General features: G+C 44.3%; 1 protein-coding gene across 5 annotated transcripts in view; it reads right to left on the bottom strand.

Moving 5' to 3' along the window:
- Positions 1-27520, bottom strand: part of TMCO4 (transmembrane and coiled-coil domains 4) — a 231302-nt gene that overhangs the window by 156505 nt on the left and 47277 nt on the right. Inside the window, exons 1-3 of one of the 5 annotated variants that reach the window (XM_030186268.1) lie at positions 24866-25111; positions 16134-16284; positions 6748-6922 (exon numbers count right to left, since the gene is read on the bottom strand). In XM_030186268.1, the coding sequence (XP_030042128.1) occupies positions 6748-6922; positions 16134-16264 (306 nt within the window). In that variant the 5' untranslated portion in view covers positions 16265-16284; positions 24866-25111. Of the gene's footprint in view, positions 1-1741; positions 1900-6747; positions 6923-16133; positions 16285-24865; positions 25112-27520 lie in introns of those variants that run through there. The other 4 variants (XM_030186266.1, XM_030186267.1, XM_030186269.1 and 1 more) reach the window with 4 other exon arrangements.

The raw sequence follows: 27520 nt of genomic DNA, 5'->3' as shown, positions 1-27520 counted from the left end.
CAAAAAGAAATCACAAATCAGATGTAATAGTCATAACTACAAATTAACAGCACCGTCCATGCAAAGAGAATCCCAACATGCTTTACAATCACAGCACAAGGTTTCCAAGTTTATACTCATGCAAGCGATCTGGTAAACAGCTTGGCAATATTCTAGTGCATGAATTTTATGGCCACCGAATTACATCCTTCCCCAAAACCAGCTGGAGTTATAGAGACAGAAGACAACAGTATGGACTCAAATGCAGGTTCCAGACTTTCTTTTTCACTTGCCTTTTAATGTTCCAGTTTCATCTTCTCTGCTAATGCACTCTATGTGAGGATGCATGTGCCAGTTCAGAGAAGTAAACTCTTAAACAGGAGACCGTGTTTCCTGGGAAATGTACAAGTTGTATACCTTTCCAGATTAGGGAAATTCTATCACCAGCAGAGAAGTTTGAGTAAGGACTGCAGAGAAACTGACTTTACTACCAAGTCATTTAGGGTTTATTTTATAAAGTTCTACACATTTAAAAATTTTTTATAAAAGCTTTTATAAAATTGTGTGGCCCAGGGGCGTAGCCAGACTTCGGCGGGAGGGGGGTCCAGAGCCCGAGGTGAGGGGGCACATTTTAGCCCACCCCCACCATTTTTAAGCCCCCACTGCCATTTTTGACCCCCCCCCTGCCGCCACAACCACTTTTGACCCCCCCCCCCGCTGCCAACCCCTTCGACCCCCCCCCTCCTGCGCGGCCGCGTTGCTGATCTGCAAGGGCAGGTTTCTGTTTCTGTGAGTCTGACGTCCTGCACGTGGTCCCCAACCCCCGCCAGCCAAAGTCCTCTTGCTGATCTGCAAGGGCAGGCTTCTGTTTCTGTGAGTCTGACGTCCTGCGTCAGACTCACAGAAACAGAAGCCTGCCCTTGCAGATCAGCAACACGGCTGCGCAGGCTTCTGTATCTGTGAGTCTGATGTCCTGTCAGACTTACAGAAACAGAAGCCTGCCCTTGCAGATCAGCAACACGGCTGCGCAGGCTTCTGTATCTGAGTCTGATGTCCTGTCAGACTTACAGAAACAGAAGCCTGCTCTTGCAGATCAGCAATGCGACCACGCCAGAGAAGTGGACTTCGGTTGGCGGGGGTTGGGGACCCCCGCCAGCAAAGGTACCCGACGGCGGCGGGAGGGAGGGGTCAGGGCCAAATCTGTGGGGGCTCACGCCCCTGGTGTGGCCACATATGAATATAAAAAGTAGGTGCCCAAAGTGCCTGCCTTTACACAGTACCTGAGCAGACATTCTTCAGGGTGTAGTACAGGCAGAATGGAGGTGAAGCTGTGATGCATGTGTGTATTTTATAACATACACAGATACACATGTACTGAACATGAACATACTCAAGCCTTTTTTTGGAATAGCCATAAATTTGTGCATTGGCGTTTGCATTGCTACTGGGGTTGGTTTATAAGAGGCACACAGACACTTATGTTGCATTTATAAAAAAACAGGTGCCTTTTAGGACTTCTCACCCAGGCATCTTCTAATGAAATTACACCCTTAATGGCCCATGGGCACAAGAAGCCACAGTCACCTATGTGATCAACTGGCCATATTCCTGGTGAGTCAGTCTAGTAAATTGCATGCAGAAATATCTAAATTAAAATTACCATCACAGACTAAGCTAAACCACTGCATTTGTTCCAAAAGCAAAAAAAAAAAAAAAATACCGGGACAAACCAAGTAACATGCCATTAAAACATGCTAATTACCGCTTGCTAGGTCTCCCCTTCAGCACTGGGAAATTACAGGAGATAGCTGGAAAGAACCAGCTTCAATGACGAACCGTGAGGCGAGTCCGGCTATCTCTTTCTCCAGTACTGCTGTGGTGACAGATCCATAGACTGCAAGACCTATCCTGATGCCTGGCCTGTTAACAAGCATTAGAGCTGCCTTTTCGTAAAACTGTATGCATTTCACAAAGATAGGAACATGGACTGCTTAAATGTCACTATAAACAGAGCAGACTCTGAAGAAAGCAGCCCTATGTTCACATTGTTTATGGGCTGATTCACCCAAAATGAATTTTGAATTCTTGTGTGTAAACACTGGAAAAATAAATTAGGATTTACTGAATGTTAACTACCAAATAAATGGCTATTTGCACAAAGTCTGCTGAAAAAACATCATTCCCAGGGCTTGAAAAATATATTTAAATTATGCAGGAAGAGAAGTCAACACAGATACTTTACTACTGCAAGAACCTTGTGCAATACCTATGACTTGCCCAGTAACACTAATCCACCCAAATATATGTTTGACATTTATTCACCTTAATGAAGGGCTCCTATTCACAGCAATGAGAGCTGTATATACGGTCTGTGCCAGAGCCGGTGGTGGGAGGCGGGGATAGTGCTGGGCAGACTTATACGGTTTGTGCCAGAGCCAGTGGTTGGGAGGCGGGGCTAGTGCTGGGCAGACTTATACGGTCTGTGCCCTGAAGAGGACACGTACAAATCAAAGTAGGGTATACACAAAAGTAGCACACATGAGTTGTCTTGTTGGGCAGACTGGATGGACCGTGCAGGTCTTTTTCTGCTGTCATCTACTATGTTATGTTACTATGTATTACCACTTTCAATATGTCTTCAACATTTTTTTATTTGTTTGGATTTAGCTTACACCTTTTCTTTTTAGCAGTAGCTCAAGTTGAGTTACATTAAGGTACACGTAGAGGGGCATAATCGAAAGGGGCAGGACGTCCTCGCGAAGGGGCGGGGAAACCCGTATTATCCAGACAAGATGGGCATCAATCTTTTGTTTCGATAATACAGTCTGGGACACCCAAATCTCAACATTTAGGTCGACCTTAGAGATGGTCGTCCCCAGTTTTCAGCGATAATGGAAACCAAGGACGCCCATCTCAGAAACGACCAAATCCAAGCCCTTTGGTCATGGCAGGAGCCAGCATTCGTAGTGCACTGGTCCCCCTCACATGCCAGGACACCAACCGGGCACCCTAGGGGGCACTGCAGTGGGCTTCACAAATTGCTCCCAGGTGCATAGCTTCCTTACCTTGGGTGCTGAGCCCCCCAAAACCCACTATCCACAACTGTACAACACTACCATAGCCCTAAGGGGTGAAGGGGGGCACCTACATGTGGGTACAGTGGGTTTGTGGTGGGTTTTGAAGGGCTCACATTTACAAGCACAAGTGTAACAGGTAGGGGGGGATGGGCCTGGGACCGCCTGCCTGAAGTGCACTGCACCCACTAAAACTGCTCCAGGGACCTACATACTGCTGTCAGGGAGCTGGGTATGACATTTGGTTAGTGACCACTGGGGGAGTAAGGGGAGGTCATCCCCGATTCCCTCTGGTGGTCATCTGGTCAGTTCGGGCACCTTTTTGAGGCTTGGTCGCAAGAAAAATGGACCAAGTAAAGTCGGCCAAGTGCTCGTCAGGGACGCCCTTCTTTTTTCCATTATAGGCCGAGGATGCCCAAGTGTTAAGCATGCCCCAGTCCCGCCTTTGCTATGCTTCTGACACGCCCCCGTGAACTTTGGTCCCACGTCCCTGCGACGGAAAGCAGTTGGGCACCCTTCTCTTTCGAAAATAAGCCTGTAAGGGCCCCTTTTACAAAGGGGCGGTAAGCCCAACGCAGGCTTACCGCTTGCTAAACAGGAAGTACCCATGGGCTATCACTGGGCTTCCCACCCGCAGCGCTTCATCATATCCGACACTACAAAAAATATTAATTTTTGTAGCGCCGAGGTGTATCCGGCGGTAATTGGGCAGCTCTTCGTAATGCAAAACACTTTTTCGCAAACCCACATTTTACAAGAAGTTGTTTACATGTGCATTTGGCCACACACGTGTGGGAATGAAATGCTAATGAGAGGTTGGAGTCTGGGCAAAGCATAGGAACAGCTAGCAACTATATGCATAGACTAATACCTTTATCTATATGCGTAAGTACATGCCTTCACTTATACCAGCTCTCAAGCAGCTGTAATGCATCTTACTTTACATTCAAGGCATCTTCTCTACCACACTTGTCCTTATAAAATATGTCAACTTAAGTGTCTCTACAGGTGCCTACCCATGGCACTATGTTATAAAATTCAGGACATATGATTGTTAGATGTTGGTGTGGGAAATGGAAGACGGCTCTACCAGAACCAGACAAAATCGAACTCTCTATACCTGTTTGCTTCGATCAATTTGTCACTAATGAACGTTAATGCATTACCCCCTTATTTCTCACGCCGAGATGTACTATTTATCTAACTTACTTTATAGTTTATTTTAACATTTATGAACTTTAAATGTAATACAACTTTGTATTTCTCTTTCCGGAAATGGCGATCGCCATTATGGCATAATGTAAGCCACATTGAGCCTGCAAAAAAGGTGGGAAAATGTGGGATACAAATGCAACAAATAAATAAATAAAAACCATGGGATGCTCAAGCACAGAAAAACTTTCTTTGTTGATAGTAACTAAAAACTTACATAGTAACATAGTAGATGACGGCAGAAAAAGACCTGCACGGTCCATCCAGTCTGCCCAACAAGATAACTCATATTTGCTGCTTTTTGTGTATACCCTACTTTGATTTGTACCTGTGCTCTTCAGGGCATAGACCGTATAAGTCTGCCCAGCACTATCCCCGCCTCCCAACCACCAGCTCTGGCACAGACCGTATAAGTCTGCCCAGCACTATCCTCACCTCCCAACCACCAGCTCTGGCACAGACCGTATAAGTCTGTCCAGCACTATCCCCGCCTCCCAACCACCAGCCCCGCTGCCCACCACCGGCTCTGGCACAGACCGTATAAGTTTGCCCAGCCCTATCCCCGCCTCCCGATCTTGACTAAGCTTCTGAGGATCCATTCCTTCGGCACAGGATTCCTTTATGCTTATCCCACGCATGTTTGAATTCCGTTACCGTTTTCATTTCCACCACTTCCCGCTTCGGCTAAACATGCCTGCCTCAGGAGTCTTATACACCATGAATATTGGGTGCTGGAAGTTTGAAATGCCCAAAAAAATGGCTGCACTAAATTGATCTTTAAAAAGACCTCTCGAAAGACGCCTTCTGGTAGATATGTAGGTACGCTGTCAGTGAAACAGCTGATAGGAGGAAACAACATTTTTTCTTCTCGTTTTTGCTTGCCAACAATATATCATTAGCAAACAAAACCGAGCAATAGTGTGCACAATCCTAACGACACTGCTCCCATGATAACATTCCTAGAAACACAGAAAAACACTGCAAAACAAACATTTTCTGGTTGCACGCCCCTAATGATTGCAGGGTTTCAGAAATAGCCCAGGTGCATGGCTCCCAGTTGAGGGCTGAAACTGCAATGAAGAGACCAGTTATGTAGGGGAAGGGAGGATATACAAATGTGTGTGTGTGGGGGGGGGGGGGGAGGGGGGAATCCCCAGGCAGTTGTATCTGGAGGCCCCACAGCACCCGATTACAGTCCTGCTTCCAACCAGAGTTAGAGAGAAAAGAACGGAGCTGCAGACGTCTGTCAGATCTAACAAACAAAACAGAAACACGCTGTAGAAGTATCTCACACTAGGGCTTTCTACTTATGTGTTCCACTGCTTTATTCATCCACTCACTATGGCACGCGTGCCAGAGAGGGCACGCAGAGCCCTCTCTGTTGGCATGCGTGCCGTCGCAAGGGGCGGGCCTGGACGGGCCCAGGCCCAGTCACTTTCCCTCCAGGCCCGCCCACCCAACATCCTCTCGCATGTCCTCCCCGCCGGCGCTGATTACCTCCGTCGAAGCGGCCGCGTCTTTGAAAGCCCTGCCCGTCTCTAGCCTTCCCTTCGTGAGTTTGTTCCCTCAGAGTCAGCCCAGCCTTCTGACATCATTTCCGCGAGGGCGGGACTGACTCTGAGGGAATGAACTCACGAAGGGAAGGCTAGAGACGGGCAGGGCTTTCAAAGACGCGGCCGCTTCGATGGAGGTAATAAAAAAAGATTTACATGCAGGGCATAGATGGGAGGGGAGGGCAGGGGAGAGAAGAGAATCGCTGGGTATGAATGGATGGAGGGGGGCAGGGGAGAGAAGAGAATTGCTGGGTATGGATGGATGGATGGAGGGCAGGGGAGAGAGGAAAGTATGACCCAAGGTTAGACAAGTTATCAGCATGCATGCAACAGCAGAGATCACATTAATTATTCAAAAGCATGCCAAATGCTTTTAAAGTTCCGTTATTCAGGTTAAATTGCCCTGTTGGCACTTTGCGATAAATAATTAGATTTTGGGTTGCTGTTTGGGCACTCGGTCTCTGAAAGGTTCATCATCACTGCCCTACACTGTCTAAGTGGCTAATCTAAGTGGCTAATTCTGGATGTTAAAAAAATTAAAATACAATTATGCTCAAAATCCATCAATATTAGGCCTCTGCTGACGTACACCACCTTGCTATTGTTTTAGGAAAGGCAATATATTAAACCTAATAAAATCATAATGTATTCATTAATTATTTGTCATCTGCTTGTGTTAATCAAGATAACAAAAATCAAGAAAACTGCTAGATATTGCTCAAAACCTTGTGCTCAGGTCATTTTTATTACTCTGATTCTTGAGTGGGATTTTCTTTGAACTGCTGTTGGTATAAAACACTATATAGATCTTTTCAATACGGTCAGTAATCATGTTGTTCTTGGTTCTGTGCAGAAGGGAGACATACAGCTAAAATCACAGTTAATCAGAAGTAGCCCACAAAGCAAACAAGCCAACAGGATAAACATACCTGTGTGATGGTTACAGGACTTTTCTTCAGAATTGGTTCCTCTAGTAACAGCTGAACAAAGGTATCTGTGCCTTCTCCTCCCAAACCGTTGGCAAATGCCACCATAGTAGGAATGACTGAATCTGATAACTGAAGCCAATTCACCAAACCTTCAATAAACTCCATGCTATAGGACCTGCAATAAAGTAAAATCATAAGTACATAAGCACTGCCATACTGGGAAAGACCAAAGGTCCATCAAGCCCAGCATCCTGTTTCCAACAGTGGCCAATCCAGGTCACAAACGCCTGGCAAGATCCCAAAAAAGTACAAAACATTCTATACTGCTTATCCCAGAAATAGTGGATTTTCCCCAAGTCCATTTAATAATGGTCTACGGACTTTTCCTTTAGGAAGTCATCCAAACCTTTTTTAAACTCCGCCAAGCTAACCGCCTTTACCACATTCTCTGGCAACGAATTCCAGAGTTTAATTACACGTTGAGTGAAGAAATGTTTTCTCCGATTTGTTTTACATTTACTACATGCCCCCTAGTCCTAGTATTTTTGGAAAGCGTGAACAGACGCTTCACATCTACCTGTTCAACTCCACTCATTATTTTATAGACCTCTATCATATCTCCTCTCAGCTGCCTTTTCTCCAAGCTGAAGAGCCCTAGCTGCTTTAGCCTTTCCTCATAGGGAAGTCATCCCATCCCCTTTATCATTTTCATCGCCCTTCTCTGTACCTTTTCTAATTCCACTATATCTTTTTTGAGATGCTGCGACCAGAATTGAACACAATATTTGAGGTGCGGTCGTACCATGGAGCGATACAAAGGCATTATAATGTCCTCATTTTTGTTTTCCATTCCTTTCCTAATAATACTTAACATTCTATTTGCTTTCTTAGCCGCAGCAGCACACTGAGCAGAAGGTTTCAACGTATCATCAACGACAACACCTAGATCCCTTTCTAGGTCTGTGACTCCTAACGTGATACCTTGCATGACATAGCTATAATTCTGGTTCCTCTTTCCCACATGCATCACTTTGCACTTGCTCACATTAAACGTCATCTGCCATTTAGATGCCCAGTCTCCCAGTCTTGTAGTTTTTCACAATCCTCCCGCGATTTAATGACTTTGAATAACTTTGTGTCATCAGCAAATTTAATTACCTCACTAGTTACTCCCATGTCTAGGTCATTTATAAATATGTTAAAAAGCAGCGGTCCCAGCACAGACCCCTGGGGAACCCCACTAACTACCCTTCTCCATTGAGAATAATGACCATTTAACGCTACTCTCTGTTTTCTATCTTTTAACCAGTTTTTAATCCACAATAGGACACTGCCTCCTATCCCATGACTCTCCAATTTCCTCTGGAGTCTTTCATGAGGTACTTTGTCAAATGCCTTCTGAAAATTCAGATACACAATATCAACCGGCTCACCTTTATCCACGTTTGTTCACCCCTTCAAAGAAATGTAGTAGATTGGTGAGGCAAGATTTCCCTTCACTAAATCCATGTTGATTTTGTCTCATTAATCCATGCTTTTGAATATGCTCTGTAATTTTGTTCTTTATAATAGTCTCTACTATTTTGCCCGGCACTGATGTCAGACTCACTGGTCTATAATTTCCCGGATCTCCTCTGGAACCTTTTTTCAAAAATCGGCGTTACATTGGCCACCCTCCAATCTTCCGGTACCACGCTCGATTTTAAGGATAAATTACATATTTCTAACAATAGCTCCACAAGTTCATTTTTCAATTCTATCAGTACTTTGGGATGAATACCATCCAGTCCAGGAGATTTGCTACTCTTCAGTTTGTAGAACTGCCCCATTACATCCTCCAGGTTTACAGAGAATTCATTAAGTTTCTCCGACTCATCAGCTTCGAATACCATTTCTGGCATCGGTATCCCACCCAAATCTTCCTTGGTGAAGACCGAAGCAAAGAATTCATTTAATCTCTCCGCTACGGCTTTGTCTTCCCTCATTGCCCCTTTTACTCCTTGGCCATCTAGCAGTCCAACTGATTCTTTTGCCGGCTTCCTGCTTTTAATATACCTAAAACATTTTTACTATGTGTTTTTGCCTCCAACGCAATCTTTTTTTCGAAGTCCTTCTTAGCCATCCTTATCGGCGCTTTGCATTTGACTTGACATTCCTTATGCTGTTTCTTATTATTTTCAGTCGGTTCCGTTATGGCTGTAAATCCAGAAAGATGCTTGGCTGCATAAGGATGACCAGCAGGAAAAAAAAAGGCGACAGTGCCCTTGTATAAGTCTCTGGTGAGGTCCCTTTTGGAGTACTGTGTGCAACTCTGGAGACTGCATCTATAGAAGAATATATAGAGGATAGAGTCGGTCTAGAAGGCTACAAAACTGGTAAGTTGTCTCGGTCATAAAACATATAGGGACAGGCTTAGGAACCTCAATAGGTGGAAGAGAGGCACGAAGAGAAGGTATATAAACAGAGACGTTTAAATACCTCAGTGGCGTTAATATATACGAGGTGAGCCTTTTTCAAATGAAGGAAAACTCTGGAATGAGGGGGCATATGATGAAGTTAAGAGGAAATAGGTTTAGGAGGAATCTAAGAAAACATTCTTTCACAGAAAAGGGTGGTGGATGGGTGGAATGGCCTCCCAGTGGAGGTCATGGAGACAAGAACTGTGTCAGAAGTTAAGAAAGCATGGGACAGGCACGTGGAGGAGTGGCCTAGTGGTTACTACTACTACTACTATTTAACATTTCTAGAGCGCTACAAAGTGTACGCAGCGCTGTACAAACACAGAAGAAAGACAGTCCCTGCTCAAAGAGCTTACAATCTAATAGACAAAAAGTAAAGCATTTAAATTTAAAATATTTAAGCAGTCAAGCACAAGAGAACAGTCACAGAAGGACAGAAGATGTTGAAGGGTGGTCAGGGTTAGGGTGGTGGACTTTGGTCCTGGGGAACTGAGGAACTGAGTTTGATTCCTGGCACAGGCAGCTCCTTGTGACTCTGGGCAAGTCACTTAACCCTCCATTGCCTGCCGCATTGAGCCTGCCATGAGTGGGAAAAGTGCAGGGTACAAATGTAACAACAATAAAATAAATAAATAAATCCATTAGGAAATGAAGAGATAGTGGTTACTGAGGATGGGCAGACTGGATGGGCATTTTGGTCCTTATCTGCCATCATGTTTCTATGTTTTTAAAAAAAACCAAAAAAGGGCTAGGCACGCCCTAATCCTGCGTTTGAAACGCCCCCTTGAGATATGGATGCACTGCAGATGAATTGCATAGATAAGACGTTTGCAAAACAGGTTTCGAAAGTACCGATTTGGACATTTTGAGAATATCAATAGAAATCAAACAAAATAAAACATAAAACAAAAAAAAAAAAACATAGCCCATTATAAACCATAAAGCTGTATTTCTCTGTTGATCACCCCACCCCTCAATTATCCACACCCATCCTGTTAGAATATCAATGATATGCTTTGATGTCCCCATGCATACTTCCTACCCACCCCCCTCCTCCCACCGTCAGACTGTCATAGTAATGCTTGAATGTTTTCACTTACATACACTGTCAGCTAGCACATTTGCTTATTTCCGATCTGACGAAGGGCAACCTTCGAAAGCTAATCAAGAAATGTATTAAGTTATGTCCAATAAAAAAGGTATCATCTTATTTTCTTTTCCATGTTTTATTTTGTTTGATTTCTATTGATAACCTTAAGAGTGGACTAACACGGCTACCACACTCCTCTACTTGACATTTTGAGAAGAAATTCGTCCAAACGGTGCTTTATGACACTTTTTAGACATTTTTCTCTTTCGAAAATGAGCCACTCTCTCTCTTCCAGGTACTCATTCCATATTGTCCGTCTAGAACTCTATGGTCCTCCCAAGCAAATCTACTAGTTGTCCTCTCATTCCGACAACTCTGTTATGGTTTTGTCCACACAAGGACATCTAATGTTATAGGTCCAACCCTATATTCCATCCACCTTAGAATGGAAGGATCCAGGGGCGTAGCCAGACACCCAATTTTGGGTGGGCCTGGGCCCAAGATGGGTGGGCAGAAGAACTCCACCTTGTCCCGCAAGTGATTTGGTCTCTCCCTCTCTCAACTGCGTGCCATATGGTTTTCTCAAACATACCCCCCTCCCCTGCATACTTTTTACATAGCAGATTTTCACAAAAATCTGGCTGTGAATACGTACTGCTCATGTTGGCCCAATAGCCTTCCGTCTGATGTAACTTCCTGTTTCCACATAGGAAGGAATACATCAGAGAAAAGGCTGTGGGGCCAGTGCGAGCACTATGTCTCAGTTGCTGCTCGCTGCAGGTGAAGATCTGCTATTTAAAAAGTATGCAGGAGGGACAGTTGTTGGGACTGTTTGGCTGGTGGGGCTTGGGGAACCCTGCCAGCCACATCATAGGTGTGCTGCTACTAGGTGGGCCTGAGCCCAAAGTGGGTGGGCCTGGGCCCACCCGGGCCCACCCTTGGCTACACCACTGGAAGGATCCCTAGTAAACCTTAAGGCCAATCTAAAAGCTTTTCTATTTATTGATGCTTTTCCCCCCACTCCCAATTAGCCCACCTGGAACAGACTGGATGATGGCATTGCCAGCTCTGGCCCACCTTCTATAATTACCCTAATCACTCCCTTCCTTCTTCTTTCTTCCCTTACTTAATCTCTGCACAATACTAAGTTTCTGATACCCTGGAATGACAATGTTAACAAAACTCTGTAAGCCACATTGAGCCTGCAAATAGGTGGGAAAATGTGGGATACAAATGCAATAAAATAAATAAAGTAACCCCTCAATGCCAATACCTGAGAAAATACATAACAGCTTAATGATCGCCTCCCACTTGATTCATTTTCACTTAATTTGATTTATTTTGAAACAATTTTATTGATTTAGCCTTAGGCCTTGGTTTAAACCTTAATTTAGTTATTACTTAAGTTTTATTCTTCTTCTTTCCTCCTACAACACGTTCCAGGAGGAAAAGTCCATAGCCTGCAACTGAGATAGACATGGGGAAAGCAACTGCTTGTCCCTGGGATCAGCGGCATGAATCCTGCTACTATTTGGGATGCTGTCAGGTACTTGTGACCTGAATTGGCCACTGTTGGAAGCAGGATAATGGGCTAGATGGACCCACTGGTCTGATCCAGTATGGCTATTCTTATGTTCTTAACTATTCCTTTCCTATACTATAATGGAGTTCCTTTCATTTTTATTCTTAGGAAGTTCTACTCATAGGCAGTATATCAAGTTTTTATTAAACATGAAGCTTGAAAGTTGAAATAAGCCCTTCAATTATAACATTGTGACTCGACTAGACAATAGAGACTAGTCAATTTTCAGCTGGCAGCAGTGAGGGTTTTTCAAAATACTCACTGTCGGCAGCCAAATTAGACCTGGATATTCAATGCCAAGCCATGTCTGGGCAGCGACATTGGAATATTCAGGTGAGCGGCGATACCCAGAAGATACGCAGGGCAGGACTCTAACCAGGCAAAGTTAAGACTACTATTTATGCAATCCTACTTGCCCATTTATTTAATTTATTTGGATTTATTTTACTGCCTTTTGGGGTGGGCCTCTGGATTGATCTCTTGGAAAGAAAATGATCAGGTAAGGCCTAATTTTACCTTCCACAGCATCCAACAGATCAATCCAGAGACTTGTGGGATGTACCAAAGCAGTCATCAAGTGGGGCGGGGCACTACAACATCAGCAGATCAGACTGATGCTCCACAGGCTGCGGCTACACTTGCTGAAATATCAAGCCTGCAATGCCTAGCAAGGAAAGGACAGAACACCAAGTGGGTGATCTGCAAAAGACATCCACAACAGGACAGAGGACCAAGTGATCGAACTGCAAAAGGCAGCCATGGAGGCTAGACGAGACTCGGAAAAGGAAGTCACCTGTACTCTGGAAAAAAAGTGCAGCGAAGACTGTTCCATAGATAGGCCAGGTGAAGAATTTGCCTCCCTCAGCCACCGCTGCTCTTGAAACCAGATCCCCTTCTTTGCGGCCAGCAAGAGGATAGCAAGAGGCTATGCCAGGAGCCATTTCTACACAGCGGGTCAGGAATCTGATGATCCCACTACAGTGTGGATGTTTTTTTTTTTTTTTTTTATTTATGCTTTATAATATAATTACAAGTATTACACTTGAAGAGAAAATCAGACTTGAATATTTCTATATATTACAATAACCCATTGAGATACATAAGGAAAATTAAATATATGTGAAAGAAAAATTATAACAAAGAATATTGTATTACTAGTCTTCTTTAGACCTTAAAAAGTGAGGGGAGAGTATAAACATTCTTCAGGAGATAAATTAAGTATGAAATCAAAGAAATGCTTTGCACCCACGCAGACTAATTATTCATATTCTCAATCTAGACATCAATTTGATCTCAGCATCTTATCATTTATAAAGGACTTTAAGTGTTCTGGATCAAAAAATATATATTTGAGTCCAATATATTTTACCACACATTTACAGGGGTAGTTAAGATGAAATGAGGCTCCTATAGCCAAAACCTCTTTCCTTAAAGTCAAGAAAGATCTTCTTCTATCTTGCGTTTGCTTTGTAACGTCCATATAAATCCAAATCTTTTCACCATAAAACTGAAGTTGGGAATTTCTAAAGTATAATCGCTTAATTGCTTCTAAATCTTGTTCAAAAATGAAGGAGGCAATTAAAGTCTTGCGTTCCAAAATTTCAAATGAGGAAGATTCTAGAATATCCGTTAAGTTCAATTGTTCTTGATTTTTTTCTTTTTCAGTTTGTTGTTCCATATTTAAAGCTTCATCCGATTTTTTTTTATTCATTATATAGTATATTCGATTAACTGGAGGAATATGTTCTGAAGAGTACTTTAAATTTTCTATTAAATATTTCTTAAAGGCATCTAAAGGGGAAATCCCCATAAACACAGGAAAATTAAGAAATCGCAAATTCAGTCTGCGATTATAATTTTCAATTTGTTCTATTTTCCTGTGTGTCCAATTCTTGTCCTTAATAGATAAAGTTGAAAATTCTTGTAGTTTCTTTACCTCTTCCTTTATTTCATTAGTTTGATTGTAAGAATCTTTTTTTATGGCTTCTAATGATTTAGAAAATAAATCAACAGTACTTAGTAACGAAGCTATTTCCTCTGTTGTGCTGGTCAATTTGGTGTCGAGTTGTTGTAAAGCCTCCCAGATGCTCTCTAGGGTAACCGTTGTCGGCTTCACTAGAGGCACCTTAAGTTGGTTGAGTGGGCTCAAAGAACCCAATCCTCTGCTGGAACTCATCTGCTCAGCGCCCCTTTCGAGGATACCTCCTACATCGCTTCCCGACGGAGGAATCACTAGCTGAGATGGTGATCCAGTAGGAGGAGGCGGCGGATTGAGAACCGGAGGTGACAAAGAAACGTCCAGCCCTAAATCTCTCAGTTCTCCTACTGAAGAGACAGCAGGGCGTCCTCCAGTTTGTAAGTCTGGTGTCCTCACGACAAAGCTCTCAATAGTTCGCTGCGATGGAGAGGAGGTTCGAACTGATGGGGCAGCAGTTCTTACCAATCCTTTACGTTTTGTATGAGGCATATTGAAGAACAGGAAAATCTTTTAACTCGCAGCGTTCACTAAGGGAGATATGCCGCGGGGTTAGTGTGCCGCCATCTTGAAACTCCCAGCTCCGCCCTCTACAGTGTGGATGTTTTATAAGGAGGAGTCGCTTTCCTGTATACCTAAGGCTCTTCAGATTCTGATCCTGCCACAACTGCATCTGCTAATCTTAAAATGGCGAGAACTAGAAGATCATTTCAGCCTTTTCCAGTGCATGAGGCTTTGCAGGAAGTCATTTCTGCTCAGTGGGGGTCACCCCAGATATTGGGTCGCTACTGCTAATCTAAAATGGCAAGCCAGCATGGCTTTAGTAGCTGCATTACCTTCCTGAGGTCCCAAGCAAAGCATGAAGCAAAGATTTGACCAATGGAACTCGCTGGTCACTTCCAAATAGTATAGGAGTACATGGTGAACGTCAAAGAAGCAGGAAGAGACAAAGGTTGATTAGATTTTTATTTTTTTAATATAAGAGGCAGGAGAGGGAGCCGGAGCAAATCTCAGTCAAGGTACCTCAAGGCAGACTAATAGGGGACTAATGGGGGGGAGGAAGAGAGGGACCTGGTGCTACCAGGTGTACACAGACCCTAAGCCTGGGCCGCCTCAACCCCAAAAGCTCTACCGGACCTGGGGTCCAGGCCAGAAGCTAAGCAATCCAGAGCTGCACAGTTATGACCATCCACCTGCTAGATAGAGAGAATTCTGAGGTTAAGATGGCTGCACATGACTGCATATAGTAAACCTCTGAAGTTCTCTCTATCTCCACCTGCTGGTAGAGGGAGTGGAGGAGTGGCCTAGTGGTTAGAGAACCGGTCTTGAAATCCAGAGGTGGCCGGTTCAAATCCCACTGCTGCTCCTTGATAACTTAGAGCTTGATAACATGTGAAGTCATTTTGATCAAACTGATAAGGGCCAAGAACCCTGGTGACAAAGCTGGGATCCATTGAAATGAATAGGGTTAAAATAGTATATAAGGAACAGTCTGAGGGGTATTAGAGCAGAAGTCTTCAGAAGGCTGGAGAGAGAGACGTGTCGTGAACTGCTGCTCAAACCATACGAATACCTGATTTGCCTGTACTGCTATTGGTGAGATTGAAATAAACTATCTTCTTATATCCCAGCGAGTCCTTCTGATTATGGAGTTCGTTAATTCCTGGACTGTGTAAGAGCAGTCTGGGGGAGCATGAGATCAGAATAGGTGGGGGAACACGCAAATTAAATACAGAGCTTGGGCAAGTCACTTAACCCTCCATTGCCTCAGGTACAAAATTAGATTGTGAGCCCTCTTGGGACAGAGAAATAACCAGTGTACCTGAATGTAACTCACCTTGAGCTACTACTGAAAAAGGTGTGAGCAAAATCCAAAATAAAAATAAAAATAAAATAACCCACAAGTCTCTGGATTGATCTGTGGGACGCTATGGAATGCCTGGCTTAAGCTACTAGTACTACTATTATTATTATTATTAAACATTTCTATAGCGCTACTAGACTTACGCAGCGCTGTACAAATTAACATGAAAAGACAGTCCCTGCTCAACAGAGCTTACAATCTAAATTGGACAGACGAACAGACAGCTACACTAAATATCTACACCTGAATTTTTAAGCTACTCTGTATATACAAATGTTAATATGGGGCCAACTGTTCCTCACGACTTAATATCCAACGTGCTGGAAGGAAAATGCAGAATTCCTACCACAATGCTCTGACCTAAAGAATCTTTAGCTGTGTTAAAAAAAAAAAAAAAAAGGAAAAACAAACTATACCTTTGCTCTTTTTCTCGAAAAAGCTGCCCCAAGGAGACTGCGCAAAGGCCTGCATAAGCAAATCGCGCTGGTTCACTCAGACTTCTCCCTGCAAACTCACTGGGGTCTTTGTCATCGGAGTTCTCATCCATGGTGAGTCTGAAATCTTTACCTGTTAATTTTAAAATAGGAGTAAGCTACACCAGCGTGCACAAGACATATTAAGATCATCCCAATACCTGGCTCATTATTAATCGAAGTCCAGCCCTGTGTGACATTTGCAATAAGACCCATCATGATTAACAGGAAGAAGGGCATTTAGGTGTTCAAATTCACCTCTCCATGTCACTGGGAATAATTCTTTACTCAGAGGTTCAAAGTGTTACATAGCACATGCACTTCAATGCACAAGCCAATGCTGGGCAGCGTTCAAAAGGCCAACACATGCTCCATTCCTGCGTTAATCTGCAGCTGTACTGGAAATTGATCTGGAGATCCCGTCAGACAATATTTGATAATTCAGATGTGTTAACCTTTAAGGTGCTAATTCTTAAAGCATCTACTCCTGGCCTATTAATTCCATTGAAACATGCTAAATTGTTTAATTTAATGATCTCGATTGCACTCCATCTGATAGTTCTACACTGGAAGAATAATCAACATGTCTCCTATCATGAGTGGTGGAATTGGCTTTGTTCATATAGGCGATATGAAGAAATAGCTGCTTTAAGAACAGGTCATATTTTGTCCTTTCATAAAACTTGGTCACTGTAGACAAATATGCAAGTTTAACGAGCTAATAACTGCTTGTTTTATTTGTTTACATTATAAATTACTTGTTTAAATATGTTGTCTGTTATATTCAATGTTAACTCACTGTCATTTGTTTTTTCTTTTGTTTTATTATGTTTGCGTTTTCTAATTCAAAATTCAAGATCCAAAGTCCACCACTTCCTCTAGATCCCAGCCCATACAGCGCTTCTTAGACGAGACCCCAAGAAGACGACCCCAGAATAGGGCCTTCACGCTGGCTCCCTCCTGCTTCTGACAGAAAGGCCCTATACATAGCCAGGCCTAAATCCAGATGGAAATCTACTGGAACCAGGCCCAGGCTGCGCCATGACTGCCATAGAAGACTCTCCCACGCAGCTGGGCTCCAACCACGGCGAAAGGACAGAAGGCGCCAAAGGACTCAAAACGGCAGTGGTTCCTGCCGTTCCTAACAGCTGCTTCAGTACAGGCCCGGCTGCAGCCGACACACCCGCAGCCTCCTGCTCCTGACCTGCCAAGTCCGGGGGTTGCAAAATGCAAAGCTCATTCCCCTTCACAAACGACACAATGCCTGAAGCGTCGATGGCGCGGCACTGACACACCAGACAACATTTAGGGTGTGGCACGGACATCACAAGAACAGGTCCCGACATCAATACCTACAGCCCTGAAAGCTATTGATGAAATAACTAACTTCCGCAAAATCTCTGAAGACACATCTAGTCAACAAGGCCTACAAAGAGAACCCATAGCCTTACAAAACTACCTCACCAACTCACCCAATTATTACAGTCCACCTTATATCTTGCCTAACACCTTCCTTCTCTCCTCCCTCACCTAATCTTTGTACATAAGTAATGCCATACTGGGAAAAGACCAAGGGTCCATCGAGCCCAGCATCTTGTCCACGACAGCGGCCAATCCAGGCCAAGGGCACCTGGCAAGCTTCCCAAACGTACAAACATTCTATACATGTTATTCCTGGGATTTTGGATTTTTCCAAGTCCGTTTAGTAGCGGTTTATGGACTTGTCCTTTAGGAAACCGTCCAACCCCTTTTTAAACTCTGCTAAGCTAACCGCCTTCACCACATTTTCCGGCAATGAATTCCAGAGTTTAATTACACGTTGGGTGAAGTAAAGTTTTCTCCGATTTGTTTTAAATTTACTATACTGTAGTTTAATCGCATGCCCCCTAGTCCTAGTATTTTTGGAAAGCGTGAACAGACGCTTCACATCCACCTGTTCCACTCCACTCATTATTTTATATACCTCTATCATGTCTCCCCTCAGCCGTCTCTTCTCCAAGCTGAATAGCCCTAGCCTCCTTAGTCTTTCTTCATAGGGAAGTCGTCCCATTCCCGCTATCATTTTAGTCGCCCTTCGCTGCACCTTTTCCAATTCTACTATATCTTTCTTGAGATGCGGCGACCAGAATTGAACACAATACTCAAGGTGCGGTCACACCATGGAGCGATACAACGGCATTATAACATCCTCACACCTGTTTTCCATACCTTTCCTAATAATACCCAACATTCTATTCACTTTCCTAGCCGCAGCAGCACACTGAGCAGAAGGTTTCAGTGTGTTATCGACGACGACACCCAGATCCCTTTCTTGGTCCGTAACTCCTAACGTGGAACCTTGCATGACGTAGCTATAATTCAGGTTCTTTTTTCCCACATGCATCGCCTTGCACTTGCTCACATTAAACATCATCTGCCATTCAGCCGCCCAGTCTCCCAGTCTCGTAAGGTCCTCTTGTAATTTTTCACAATCCTGTCGCGATTTAACGACTTTGAATAACTTTGTGTCATCAGCAAATTTAATTACCTCGCTAGTTACTCCCATCTCTAAATCATTTATAAATATAATTGTGTCTGATATCATGGAATGATTATGTCATAACCAAACTCTGTAAGCCACATTGAGCCTGCAAATAGGTGGGAAAATGTGGGATACAAATGCAATAAATAAAAATCGAGCGGCAGCACAAGTACTCTTCTGGGACCGCGATGGCCAGCTGCAGAGGTCTGGCGGCCTGCTCAAAAGACAGCACTCCTCTGACGTTCTCTGGTGGTAAACCAGAGTTCTCCCTCTCTCTTGTACCTTTTTTTCTTTCTTAAAATGGCCCGACAGCCAAAAGTCAAGGGGAGAGAAACTACTGGCAGACCCCTCACTTCAGACCAGTCCGGTGCCCCTAGGCAGCCAAGAACCGACGAGATCCCAGGTAAGGCAGCTCACTCACTACGAGAGGGAAGGGGGGGGGGTGAGACCTGGCCGCCCAATGTGGCACATCTGGGGTTTAAGAGACCCCCACAGGCCTCAACCCTGTCTGGCAAGCAGGAAAGCAAGAGGAATCTGTTGGTCTTTTTTTTTTTTTTTGCAATTGAAGCAGATTGAAAGGAATTTCATTTTCTAGTGCTATGTAAAAAAAAAAAAATTAACAGTTGCTCTCTGTGGTCTCCCCTGCCTGCACCTATCAACAAAAAGGAAAAATTACGGTCTACATGCTAAGTGACCCCACAAGAAGCTGAGGAAAAAAATGGGACTGCACAGACTTAGCACTGCTACCGTCTGCCGAGACTGAAAACAGACCGACTCTTAGGGGACTGCACAGCCCACTTACAAGACTAGTACATAAGTACATAAGTAGTGCCATACTGGGAAAGACCAAAGGTCCATCTAGCCCAGCATCCTGTCACCGACAGTGGCCAATCCAGGTCAAGGGCACCTGGCACGCTCCCCAAACGTAAAAACATTCCAGACAAGTTATACCTAAAAATGCGGAATTTTTCCAAGTCCATTTAATAGCGGTCTATGGACTTGTCCTTTAGGAATCTATCTAACCCCTTTTTAAACTCCGTCAAGCTAACCGCCCGTACCACGTTCTCCGGCAACGAATTCCAGAGTCTACTTAAAGTTCAGTTTGTTCTCAGTCTCCATCTGTTGGTAGGAGTGCATAACCCATCTGTGCCAGTCTAGAGGGACACCGGGGAAAAACTTAACTTTCAGGGCTGAAGACAGAAACCTCCATCACCCATCTGGACAAAAAGCTGATGCATGGAAAACCTATTTGGGCATTTTTAAGATGATTATTCTAAGACATTTCCGTGACTTTCTAATATAGCTTTTAAAAAAATACATCTTTTTGTAAATAAGCCATATAAGTAAATCAGATTGTCAGCTGTTGGGCTGGTTGATATTAATCAAATCATCGTTGCTGTAATGGTGTTGATTGAATGAAAAGATAGTTACGTCCTGGAGAACCTGTTTTTCAGTATTTGTAGGACATCTCTGATGATTTTATCGACTTTGAATCATTAAGCAGCTAATCTACATGAATATCTGTTTATTTATGGAAATAAAAGATTTGTCCACATGGTTTATATTATTTGGCTTCTCGGTGATACAAGAATAACCCATTTCATATCCATCACTGACTTATATCATCAAATCAGTGAAAATGAAGAGGAACATTAGGCAAAGTAGAAAAAAAAATTAATACCATAAATCACCCACAGTACAAGGAATAAAATGGAACCAAGAGGGAAAATTAAACAGGATAATTAAATTCTACATTAATCATTGCATTTTATATACAAAAAGACTTCTGTATGCCCAGTTCTATTCACATACCCTTCATATGATGCTTATTTGGGCGACGAAAATGATAAAAGGGATGGAACGACTTCCCTATGAGGAAATGCTAGGATGGTCAGGACTCTTCAGCTTGGAGAAAAGGCGGCTGAGGGGTGATATGATAGAAGTCTACAAGATAATGAGCGGAGTAGAGCGGACAAATGTGAAGCATTTGTTTACACTTTCAAACAATAACAGAACCAGGGGACACAAGATGAAGCTAGAATATGGTAGATTTAAAACAAACAGGAGAAAGTTTTTCTTTACTCAGCGCGTAGTTGGACTCTGGAACTCGTTGCCGGAGAATGTAGTGACAGCAGCTGGCCATACGGAGTTTAAAGGGGGTTTGTAACATAGTAGATGACGGCAGAAAAAGACCTGCACGGTCCATCCAGTCTGCCCAACAAGACAAATCATATGTGCTACTTTTTGTGTATACCCTACTTTGATTTGTACCTGTGCTCTTCAGGGCACAGACCGTATAAGTCTGCCCAGCACTACCCCCGCCTCCCAACCACCAGCCCCGCCCCCCACCACCGGCTCTAGCACAGACCATATAAGTCTGCCCAGCACTATCCCCGCCTCCCAACCACCAGCCCCGCCCCCCACCACCGGCTCTAGCACAGACCATATAAGTCTGCCCAGCACTATCCCCGCCCCCCAACCACCCACCCCGCCTCCCACCACCGGCTCTGGCACAGACCGTATAAGTCTGCCCAGCACTACCCCCGCCTCCCAACCACCAGTCCCGCTTCCCACCACCGGCTCTGGCACAGACCGTATAAGTCTGCCCAGCACTATCCCCGCCTCCCAACCACCAGCCCCGCCTCCCGATCTTGACTAAGCTCCTGAGGATCCATTCCTTCGGCACAGGATTCCTTTATGCTTATCCCACGCATGTTTGAAGGAAAAGTCCATTGAACATTATTAAATATATATATACATATTTTTTTTTGCCAGGTTCTTGAAGCCTGGATTGGCCACTGTCGGAGACAGGATGCTGGGCTTCATGGACCCTTGGTCTTTTCCCAGTATGGCGGTGCTTATTTGTGTGGTGCTATGAGTATACAGAAAGCACTATGGAACCCTTTAACTAAAGTTTAGAATCTGCTAAATGCAGCGTGTGCTATAGATCACCGTTGAATTCTTAAGGCCCTGTTTACTAAAGCCAATTATTAGTGCATGAAAAACTTGGAGTGGTGAAGTGGAAGAGCCTCATGACACGGCATATAAAAAGAGGCATATGACATGAACAAACAAGGTGAAGTGAAGGAGCATCTCCTATGACTTCAGCAGTATAGTAGGTTTTTTTTATTTATTTATTTATTTTGTACCCCACATTTTCCCACCTATTTGCAGGCTCAATGTGGCTTACGTAGTACCGTATAGGCGTTTGCCAGTCGGTTGATAACAAATACAAGGTTATATTATGGTCGAATGAGGTAGGAGTGTATCAGGCACCATCAGTGTCGAAGGGAATGAAGATTGTATATTGTCCAGTACGATCATTGGTTATGTTGTGTTGCTGGGTTTGGGGATTTACGCTGGATCGGTGGGGTAAGCCTTTTTGAAGAGGGTGGTTTTTAGTGATTTCCTGAAGGTTAGATGGGCACGGATTGTTTTCACAGCTTTTGGGAGTCCATTCCATAGTTGTGCGCTTATGTAGGAGAAGCTGGATGCGTAAGTTGTTTTGTATTTACGTTTTTGTGGTTTTGGCCCTTTAATTTGAACAGAACGCTCTCCTCTCCTCCTCTCTTCTTCAATGATGCAAACACTGACTGCGGACTTGGCAGTTTGTATTGTAGGCTTCTTTAATATATGAACTGCCATATTTGTATCAGTATTGATAATGCTATTAGCCAGGGGCATTGCCAGACTCACAGAAACAGAAGCCTGCCCTTGCAGATCAGCAACGCAGCCGCGCCGAAGAGGACTTTGGCTGGCGGGGGTTGGGGACCCCCCACCAGCAAAGGTACCCGACAGCGGTGGGAGAGGGTTGGCTGCGGGACGGGGGCGGTCGAAGGGGTTGGCGGTGGGGGGGCCAGGGCCAAATCTATGGGGGCCCATGCCCCATTGGCCCCACATAGCTACGCCCCTGCTATTAGCACTGTTAGAATATATGAAGGAATCATAGTGCCGTTGTACACACGTTAACTGTGTACGCGCCTACATGGTTAGCAAGCGCACTAATTGTAGGCGTGTTAAAAAGGCTAACACGCCTTAGTAAACAGGGCCCTTAGCTTTTTTGATATTGTTGTTTGATTATGAAATTTGTTGGAAGGAGTGCGTGGTGCTGCCCGATTACTGCCGGGTACGTTCACTTCCACCCACCAGCACAAGAAAATATTTTCTGGCGCCAGAAATGGCACATGCCAGGTCCAAACTACCGCTGGCCAATTTGTAGCAAGCAAACCCAGTGCTAGCCCTTCTGCCTGGTGAAAAAAGGGCCACTAAAAGGTAGGTAGAAAAAATGTGGAAGGAACAGGAGGAGTAGAAGGAGAAGGGGATGATTTTAAGGCTTCCAGCTGGATCTAGATTCACAGGACAGGGTTGATCCAGTCCTGGGTTTACCCCAGTGCATGCTGGGACTTGTAGTCTTGGTTGTCTTAGGGCATGCGATGGGGAACTCAGAATTGCAAGTCCCTGCATACAACGGGGTAAACCCAGCACTAGATCAACCCCGTCCTGCAAATCTGGATCCAGTCGGCAGCCTTCGATTTTGTATCACACCATCTGCCCCCACCTTTTCAAAATCCAAGCTCCGCCCAACTGTGCCATGAATTAAATTTAGTTGAGTTCATTTTCTGCGTATCACCAAATTAATGAAACAGAACAGCGTATCCTGTTTCCACAGGTCACTGGATAGCGTAACTCCTTTCTGAAGAAAATAATGGCAGAGCAACACGCATGTGCACTTTTTCCACAAATTTAGGCTTTTAAAGATCTTTTGCTACATTAATCCTTTAATGGGCAAAGATCTTTTTTTCTGTTGCTAATTTTTTTTATTTCATTTTCAGCGTTTACTTATTTATTTAGATTTTGCTCACACCTTATTCAGTAGAAGCTCAAGGTGAGTTACCTTCAGGCACAATATAATTATACCCATCCAAAAAGTGTTTGCTTTATACAGGGATAGGTAGGTTTGTGGAACATGCTTCCTGGTTTTTTACATAATTCAAATTACTTACAGCTTTGGAAGTTATTAAAGACCTACTTGCTTCAACAAGGTTACAATTGGAAGGTTAAAAGTTATTTTAGATGTTTTGTACTGATTTTAAAAACTTTAGGGCCCTGTTTACTAAGCCAGGCTAACGCTAGACACCCATTGGGTGTGCATCGTTTATTTTTATTTATTTGTATTTTGCTCACACCTTTTTCAGCAGTAGCACAAGGTGAGTTACATCCAAGTACACTGGGTATTTCTCTGTCCCTGGAAGGCTCACAATCTAATTTTCAGTGTTGCCAGGTGGGCGGTTTTCCGCGACCCGCCATGGGAAATTTTTGCCCGTGGCGGGTTGCGGTTTTATGGGCTTCTTTTTTGTCTTTTGGGCGGTTTTTAGGCGGGTTAGTGACGTTTTGGGCGGGGTTAGTGACGTTCTGGGCGGGGCCGATGACGGCAGGGGTGATGACGCGGGGGTGGGGGTGTCAGGGGCGGGGTTTGAGTTTGGGCGGGTTTTGGGCTGGATTTAGGCTGGTTTGGGTGGGAAAAAAAAATTTTCCACCTGGCAACCCTGCTAATTTTGTACCTAAGGCAATGGAGGGTTAAGTGACTTGCCCAAGATCACAGGGCGTAGCAGGCGGGATCGTTAGCGTGCGCTAAAGCTTTAACGCGCCTTCATCGCGGCTTAGTAAACAGGGCCCTTAGTTACATCCAAAACTTTAAACTTATAGTTAGTAGTGACCTTGACTTTGCGTATGTTCTGTTGTGAACTGGGTAATGCATTATAAGAAGTTGTGATATCTATAAATAAATAAAATAAAGTGTACACAGGAATAAGGAACTACATATATAAATGCTAAATAGTAGCAGTACATAAACAAAAAAAATAACAACAACAACAATAAGAATCTATTGCACAACAGTAGCACTGTCCTTGGTCCTGTACAAAGCACGACCCTGGGCCGCCCTTGGTATCTGTTAAATTAATTCTACCCCTACCCGGGGCAGAAATAATGTATCCAGAGATATTGGGGGGAGGGGGGGGGGCAACAACCCCTCCCCCATAGGGCTGATCCTACCAAGAGAAAGGAGCAGGGCGGAAATAACAGGGCAGCTGAGAACGTGAAAGAAAAAAAAAGTTACGTTACTAACGCAAAGTAAACGAGCCCCCGACCTCACCTTACCTCTTCCACGTTACACACCGAGGCTCAGCGGAGTCCTAGCGGGATTAACCCTCCTTCCCAGCCGGCAGCTGACCTAACCCCCCCTCCTCTGGGCTCCGACAGGCCTGCAGGCCGCATCTACGTCAGCAGCGCAAGGTTCCCGGCGGCGGCGGGGCGGAGGCGCTACGGCGACGTACTTCGCGTCCCTGAATCGGGGGACCCGCCCGCTGCGCCAGTTACGCAGCAGCAGAACCAGGGTCAGCGAGCGACGTTCCCGGCTGCTGTGGACTTTGAGCGCTGAGCTGTAATAAACTCAGGCATTAATTTCCTGTTGTTGTTTCTTGAATTGCAACACGGGAACTCGATGGAGCCAGCTTTCTTACGTAACAGATGCACTATTCCCCTTCATTTTTGTAGTTTTCCCTTTCAAGAAAGTGCAATGAAAGGAAAAAGGGTGAAAATCGAGAGAAAATTTAATATATAAGGATAGGCTAAGACTTTTCAGGACAGTTGGTGTAGCAGGTGTTTCTGTTTTTTGTTTTTTTTTCTTTTAGCTATTTGGTATTGTACATTTCAGTGAAAACTAAACACTACTAGACCCTCAACACATTTAAGGGGTTGTTCAGTATTGCCAAATGGCAAAAATGTTTCCAGTCCAATATCAATATGAATAAGGCAAATATGAATATTAATGAGGTCAATGTAAACATTACTATTATATTAAATATTATATTATAAATAAATATTAATAAAGTAACCACAATCATAAACGGACCCCCCCCCCCCACGAAGAAAAAGAACTTACTGAACTCATCGCACATGGCAGACTGAAGAGCTGGTGACTCTGCGTGAGAGTCTGAGGGCTCCCCCCCCGCCGCGCAGGCGCACTCAGGCATTTAAAAGAAGCCTGCAGTCCGCCTCCGCGGGGCTTCTATTAGTCCGCGGGAAAAAACAGCCAACCTGCAGCTGAGGTGGCATAAAGCTGCCCAATATCCTGCGACCCGCGGATTCCTATGAGCCCTACTGCAGGTAACTGGAGCTAACAGCTAAGCTTTAGTAAAAGACCCCCTTAGGAGGAAAGTTATCAACGTGGGCTATGGTTAAGTCGGGTTATTTTAGCACAGGGTCTCACTGCATAAAACGGGACCCTGTGTTGGTAGCCTAGTTGATAAACCCCTCCCTTAATGGTTTCATTCCCTGTGGGGTCCTGTTACTAAGCTGCGGCAAAAACTGGCCTTAGCACGCCCTTATGTGACAGATTTTCTATTTTTTGTATTAATAGCCATGTGGAGGAGTGGCCTAGTGGTTAGGGTAGTGGACTTTGGTCCTGAGGAACTGAGTTTGATTCCCGCTTCAGGCACAGGCAGCTCCTTGTGACTCTGGGCAAGTCACTTAACCCTCCATTGCCCCATGTAAGCCGCATTGAACCTGCCATGAGTGGGAAAGCACGGGAACAAATGTAACAAAAAAAAGTGTAGAGGAAAATCCTCACACAAATTAAAGACAATAAAAACAAAAATGTGAGGACAAGTGTAGAGGCAATCCGAAAAACTTTATTGATGATCAAAAACCGACCCGATACGGCCGTGTTTCGGCATCAAAGCCTGCATCAGTGGTCAAACAAATCTTTTTTGGTTGTTGCTCAAATAGAGATCAAAAGAAAATGTCGTTTTCCCTGAAACTCAGAGATTAGGAAGTCAATTGTCAAATGCCTCGACGGCAAATACACAGAAGTGACGTCAATAGCACATTCTCTTTTGATCTCTATTTGGGGTCCCCCGCCAGCAAAGGTAGGCGGGGGGGGGGGGGGGCAAAGTTGGTGGTGGTGGCGGAGGGTTCGTCAATGGCGGGGGGGTGGGTGTCGGCAGTGCTGGGGGGGGCTAAAATGTGCCCCCTCACCTCGGGCTCTGGACCCCCCCTCCCGCTGGTCTGGCTACACCCCTGCTGGGCCCCCTGGAGCCTCTGGGCCCTCAGGCACTGCCTGGTTGTCTGAATAGTCAGTCCACCCCTGAACCAGTGGTCCATCTAACCCAGTATTCTGCTTCCAACAGTGGTCAATTCACTGAATCGCTAAAATGCTGATTGTGTGATCTGTTCCAGATCCATATTTGAGTATTGCTAGCTCCTAATTTACTTATTTATTTATTTGTTACATTTGTATCCCACATTTTTCCCACCTATTTGCAGGCTCAATGTGTCTTACATAGTACCGTAAAGGCGATCGCCAGTCCCGGTATGAACAAATACAAAGCGATGTTGTGGAAGAGAAAGTCCATGTGTAACAGACCCTTTAGGGAATCATAGGGAGGAAGAGTTTAGTTATTTCCAGTACGAGCTTTGGTTTCGTTGTGTTGCAGGGTTCGGGCGATTAAGTAGGATCGGTAGTGTACGCCTTTTTGATCAGGTTAGTTTTTAGTGATTTCCGGAAGTTTAGGTGAACCATGTGGTAAATTTCCATTTTGCTGTACAACAAGGAGGATCAATTCTGAGGAAACTGAGTAAGTACCTTATGATGGAGTGTGTAATGTATGAAATTGTTGATAATTAGCATCAGTTGAGGAAGTGGAGTGTAACTGTAGAGATTTTTATCAATCGGCTCTTAACAATTAATTATGTTTTACACCAATCCATTCACTCTGGGGCTGACTGTAAGTTTTATCAGCACTGTCAT

Source organism: Microcaecilia unicolor, chromosome 13 (assembly GCF_901765095.1).
Source record: "Microcaecilia unicolor chromosome 13, aMicUni1.1, whole genome shotgun sequence".
Lineage (NCBI taxonomy): Eukaryota > Metazoa > Chordata > Amphibia > Gymnophiona > Siphonopidae > Microcaecilia > Microcaecilia unicolor.
The sequence above is the reverse complement of the archived record's forward strand: the minus strand, read 5'-3'. Positions and strand labels throughout refer to the sequence as shown.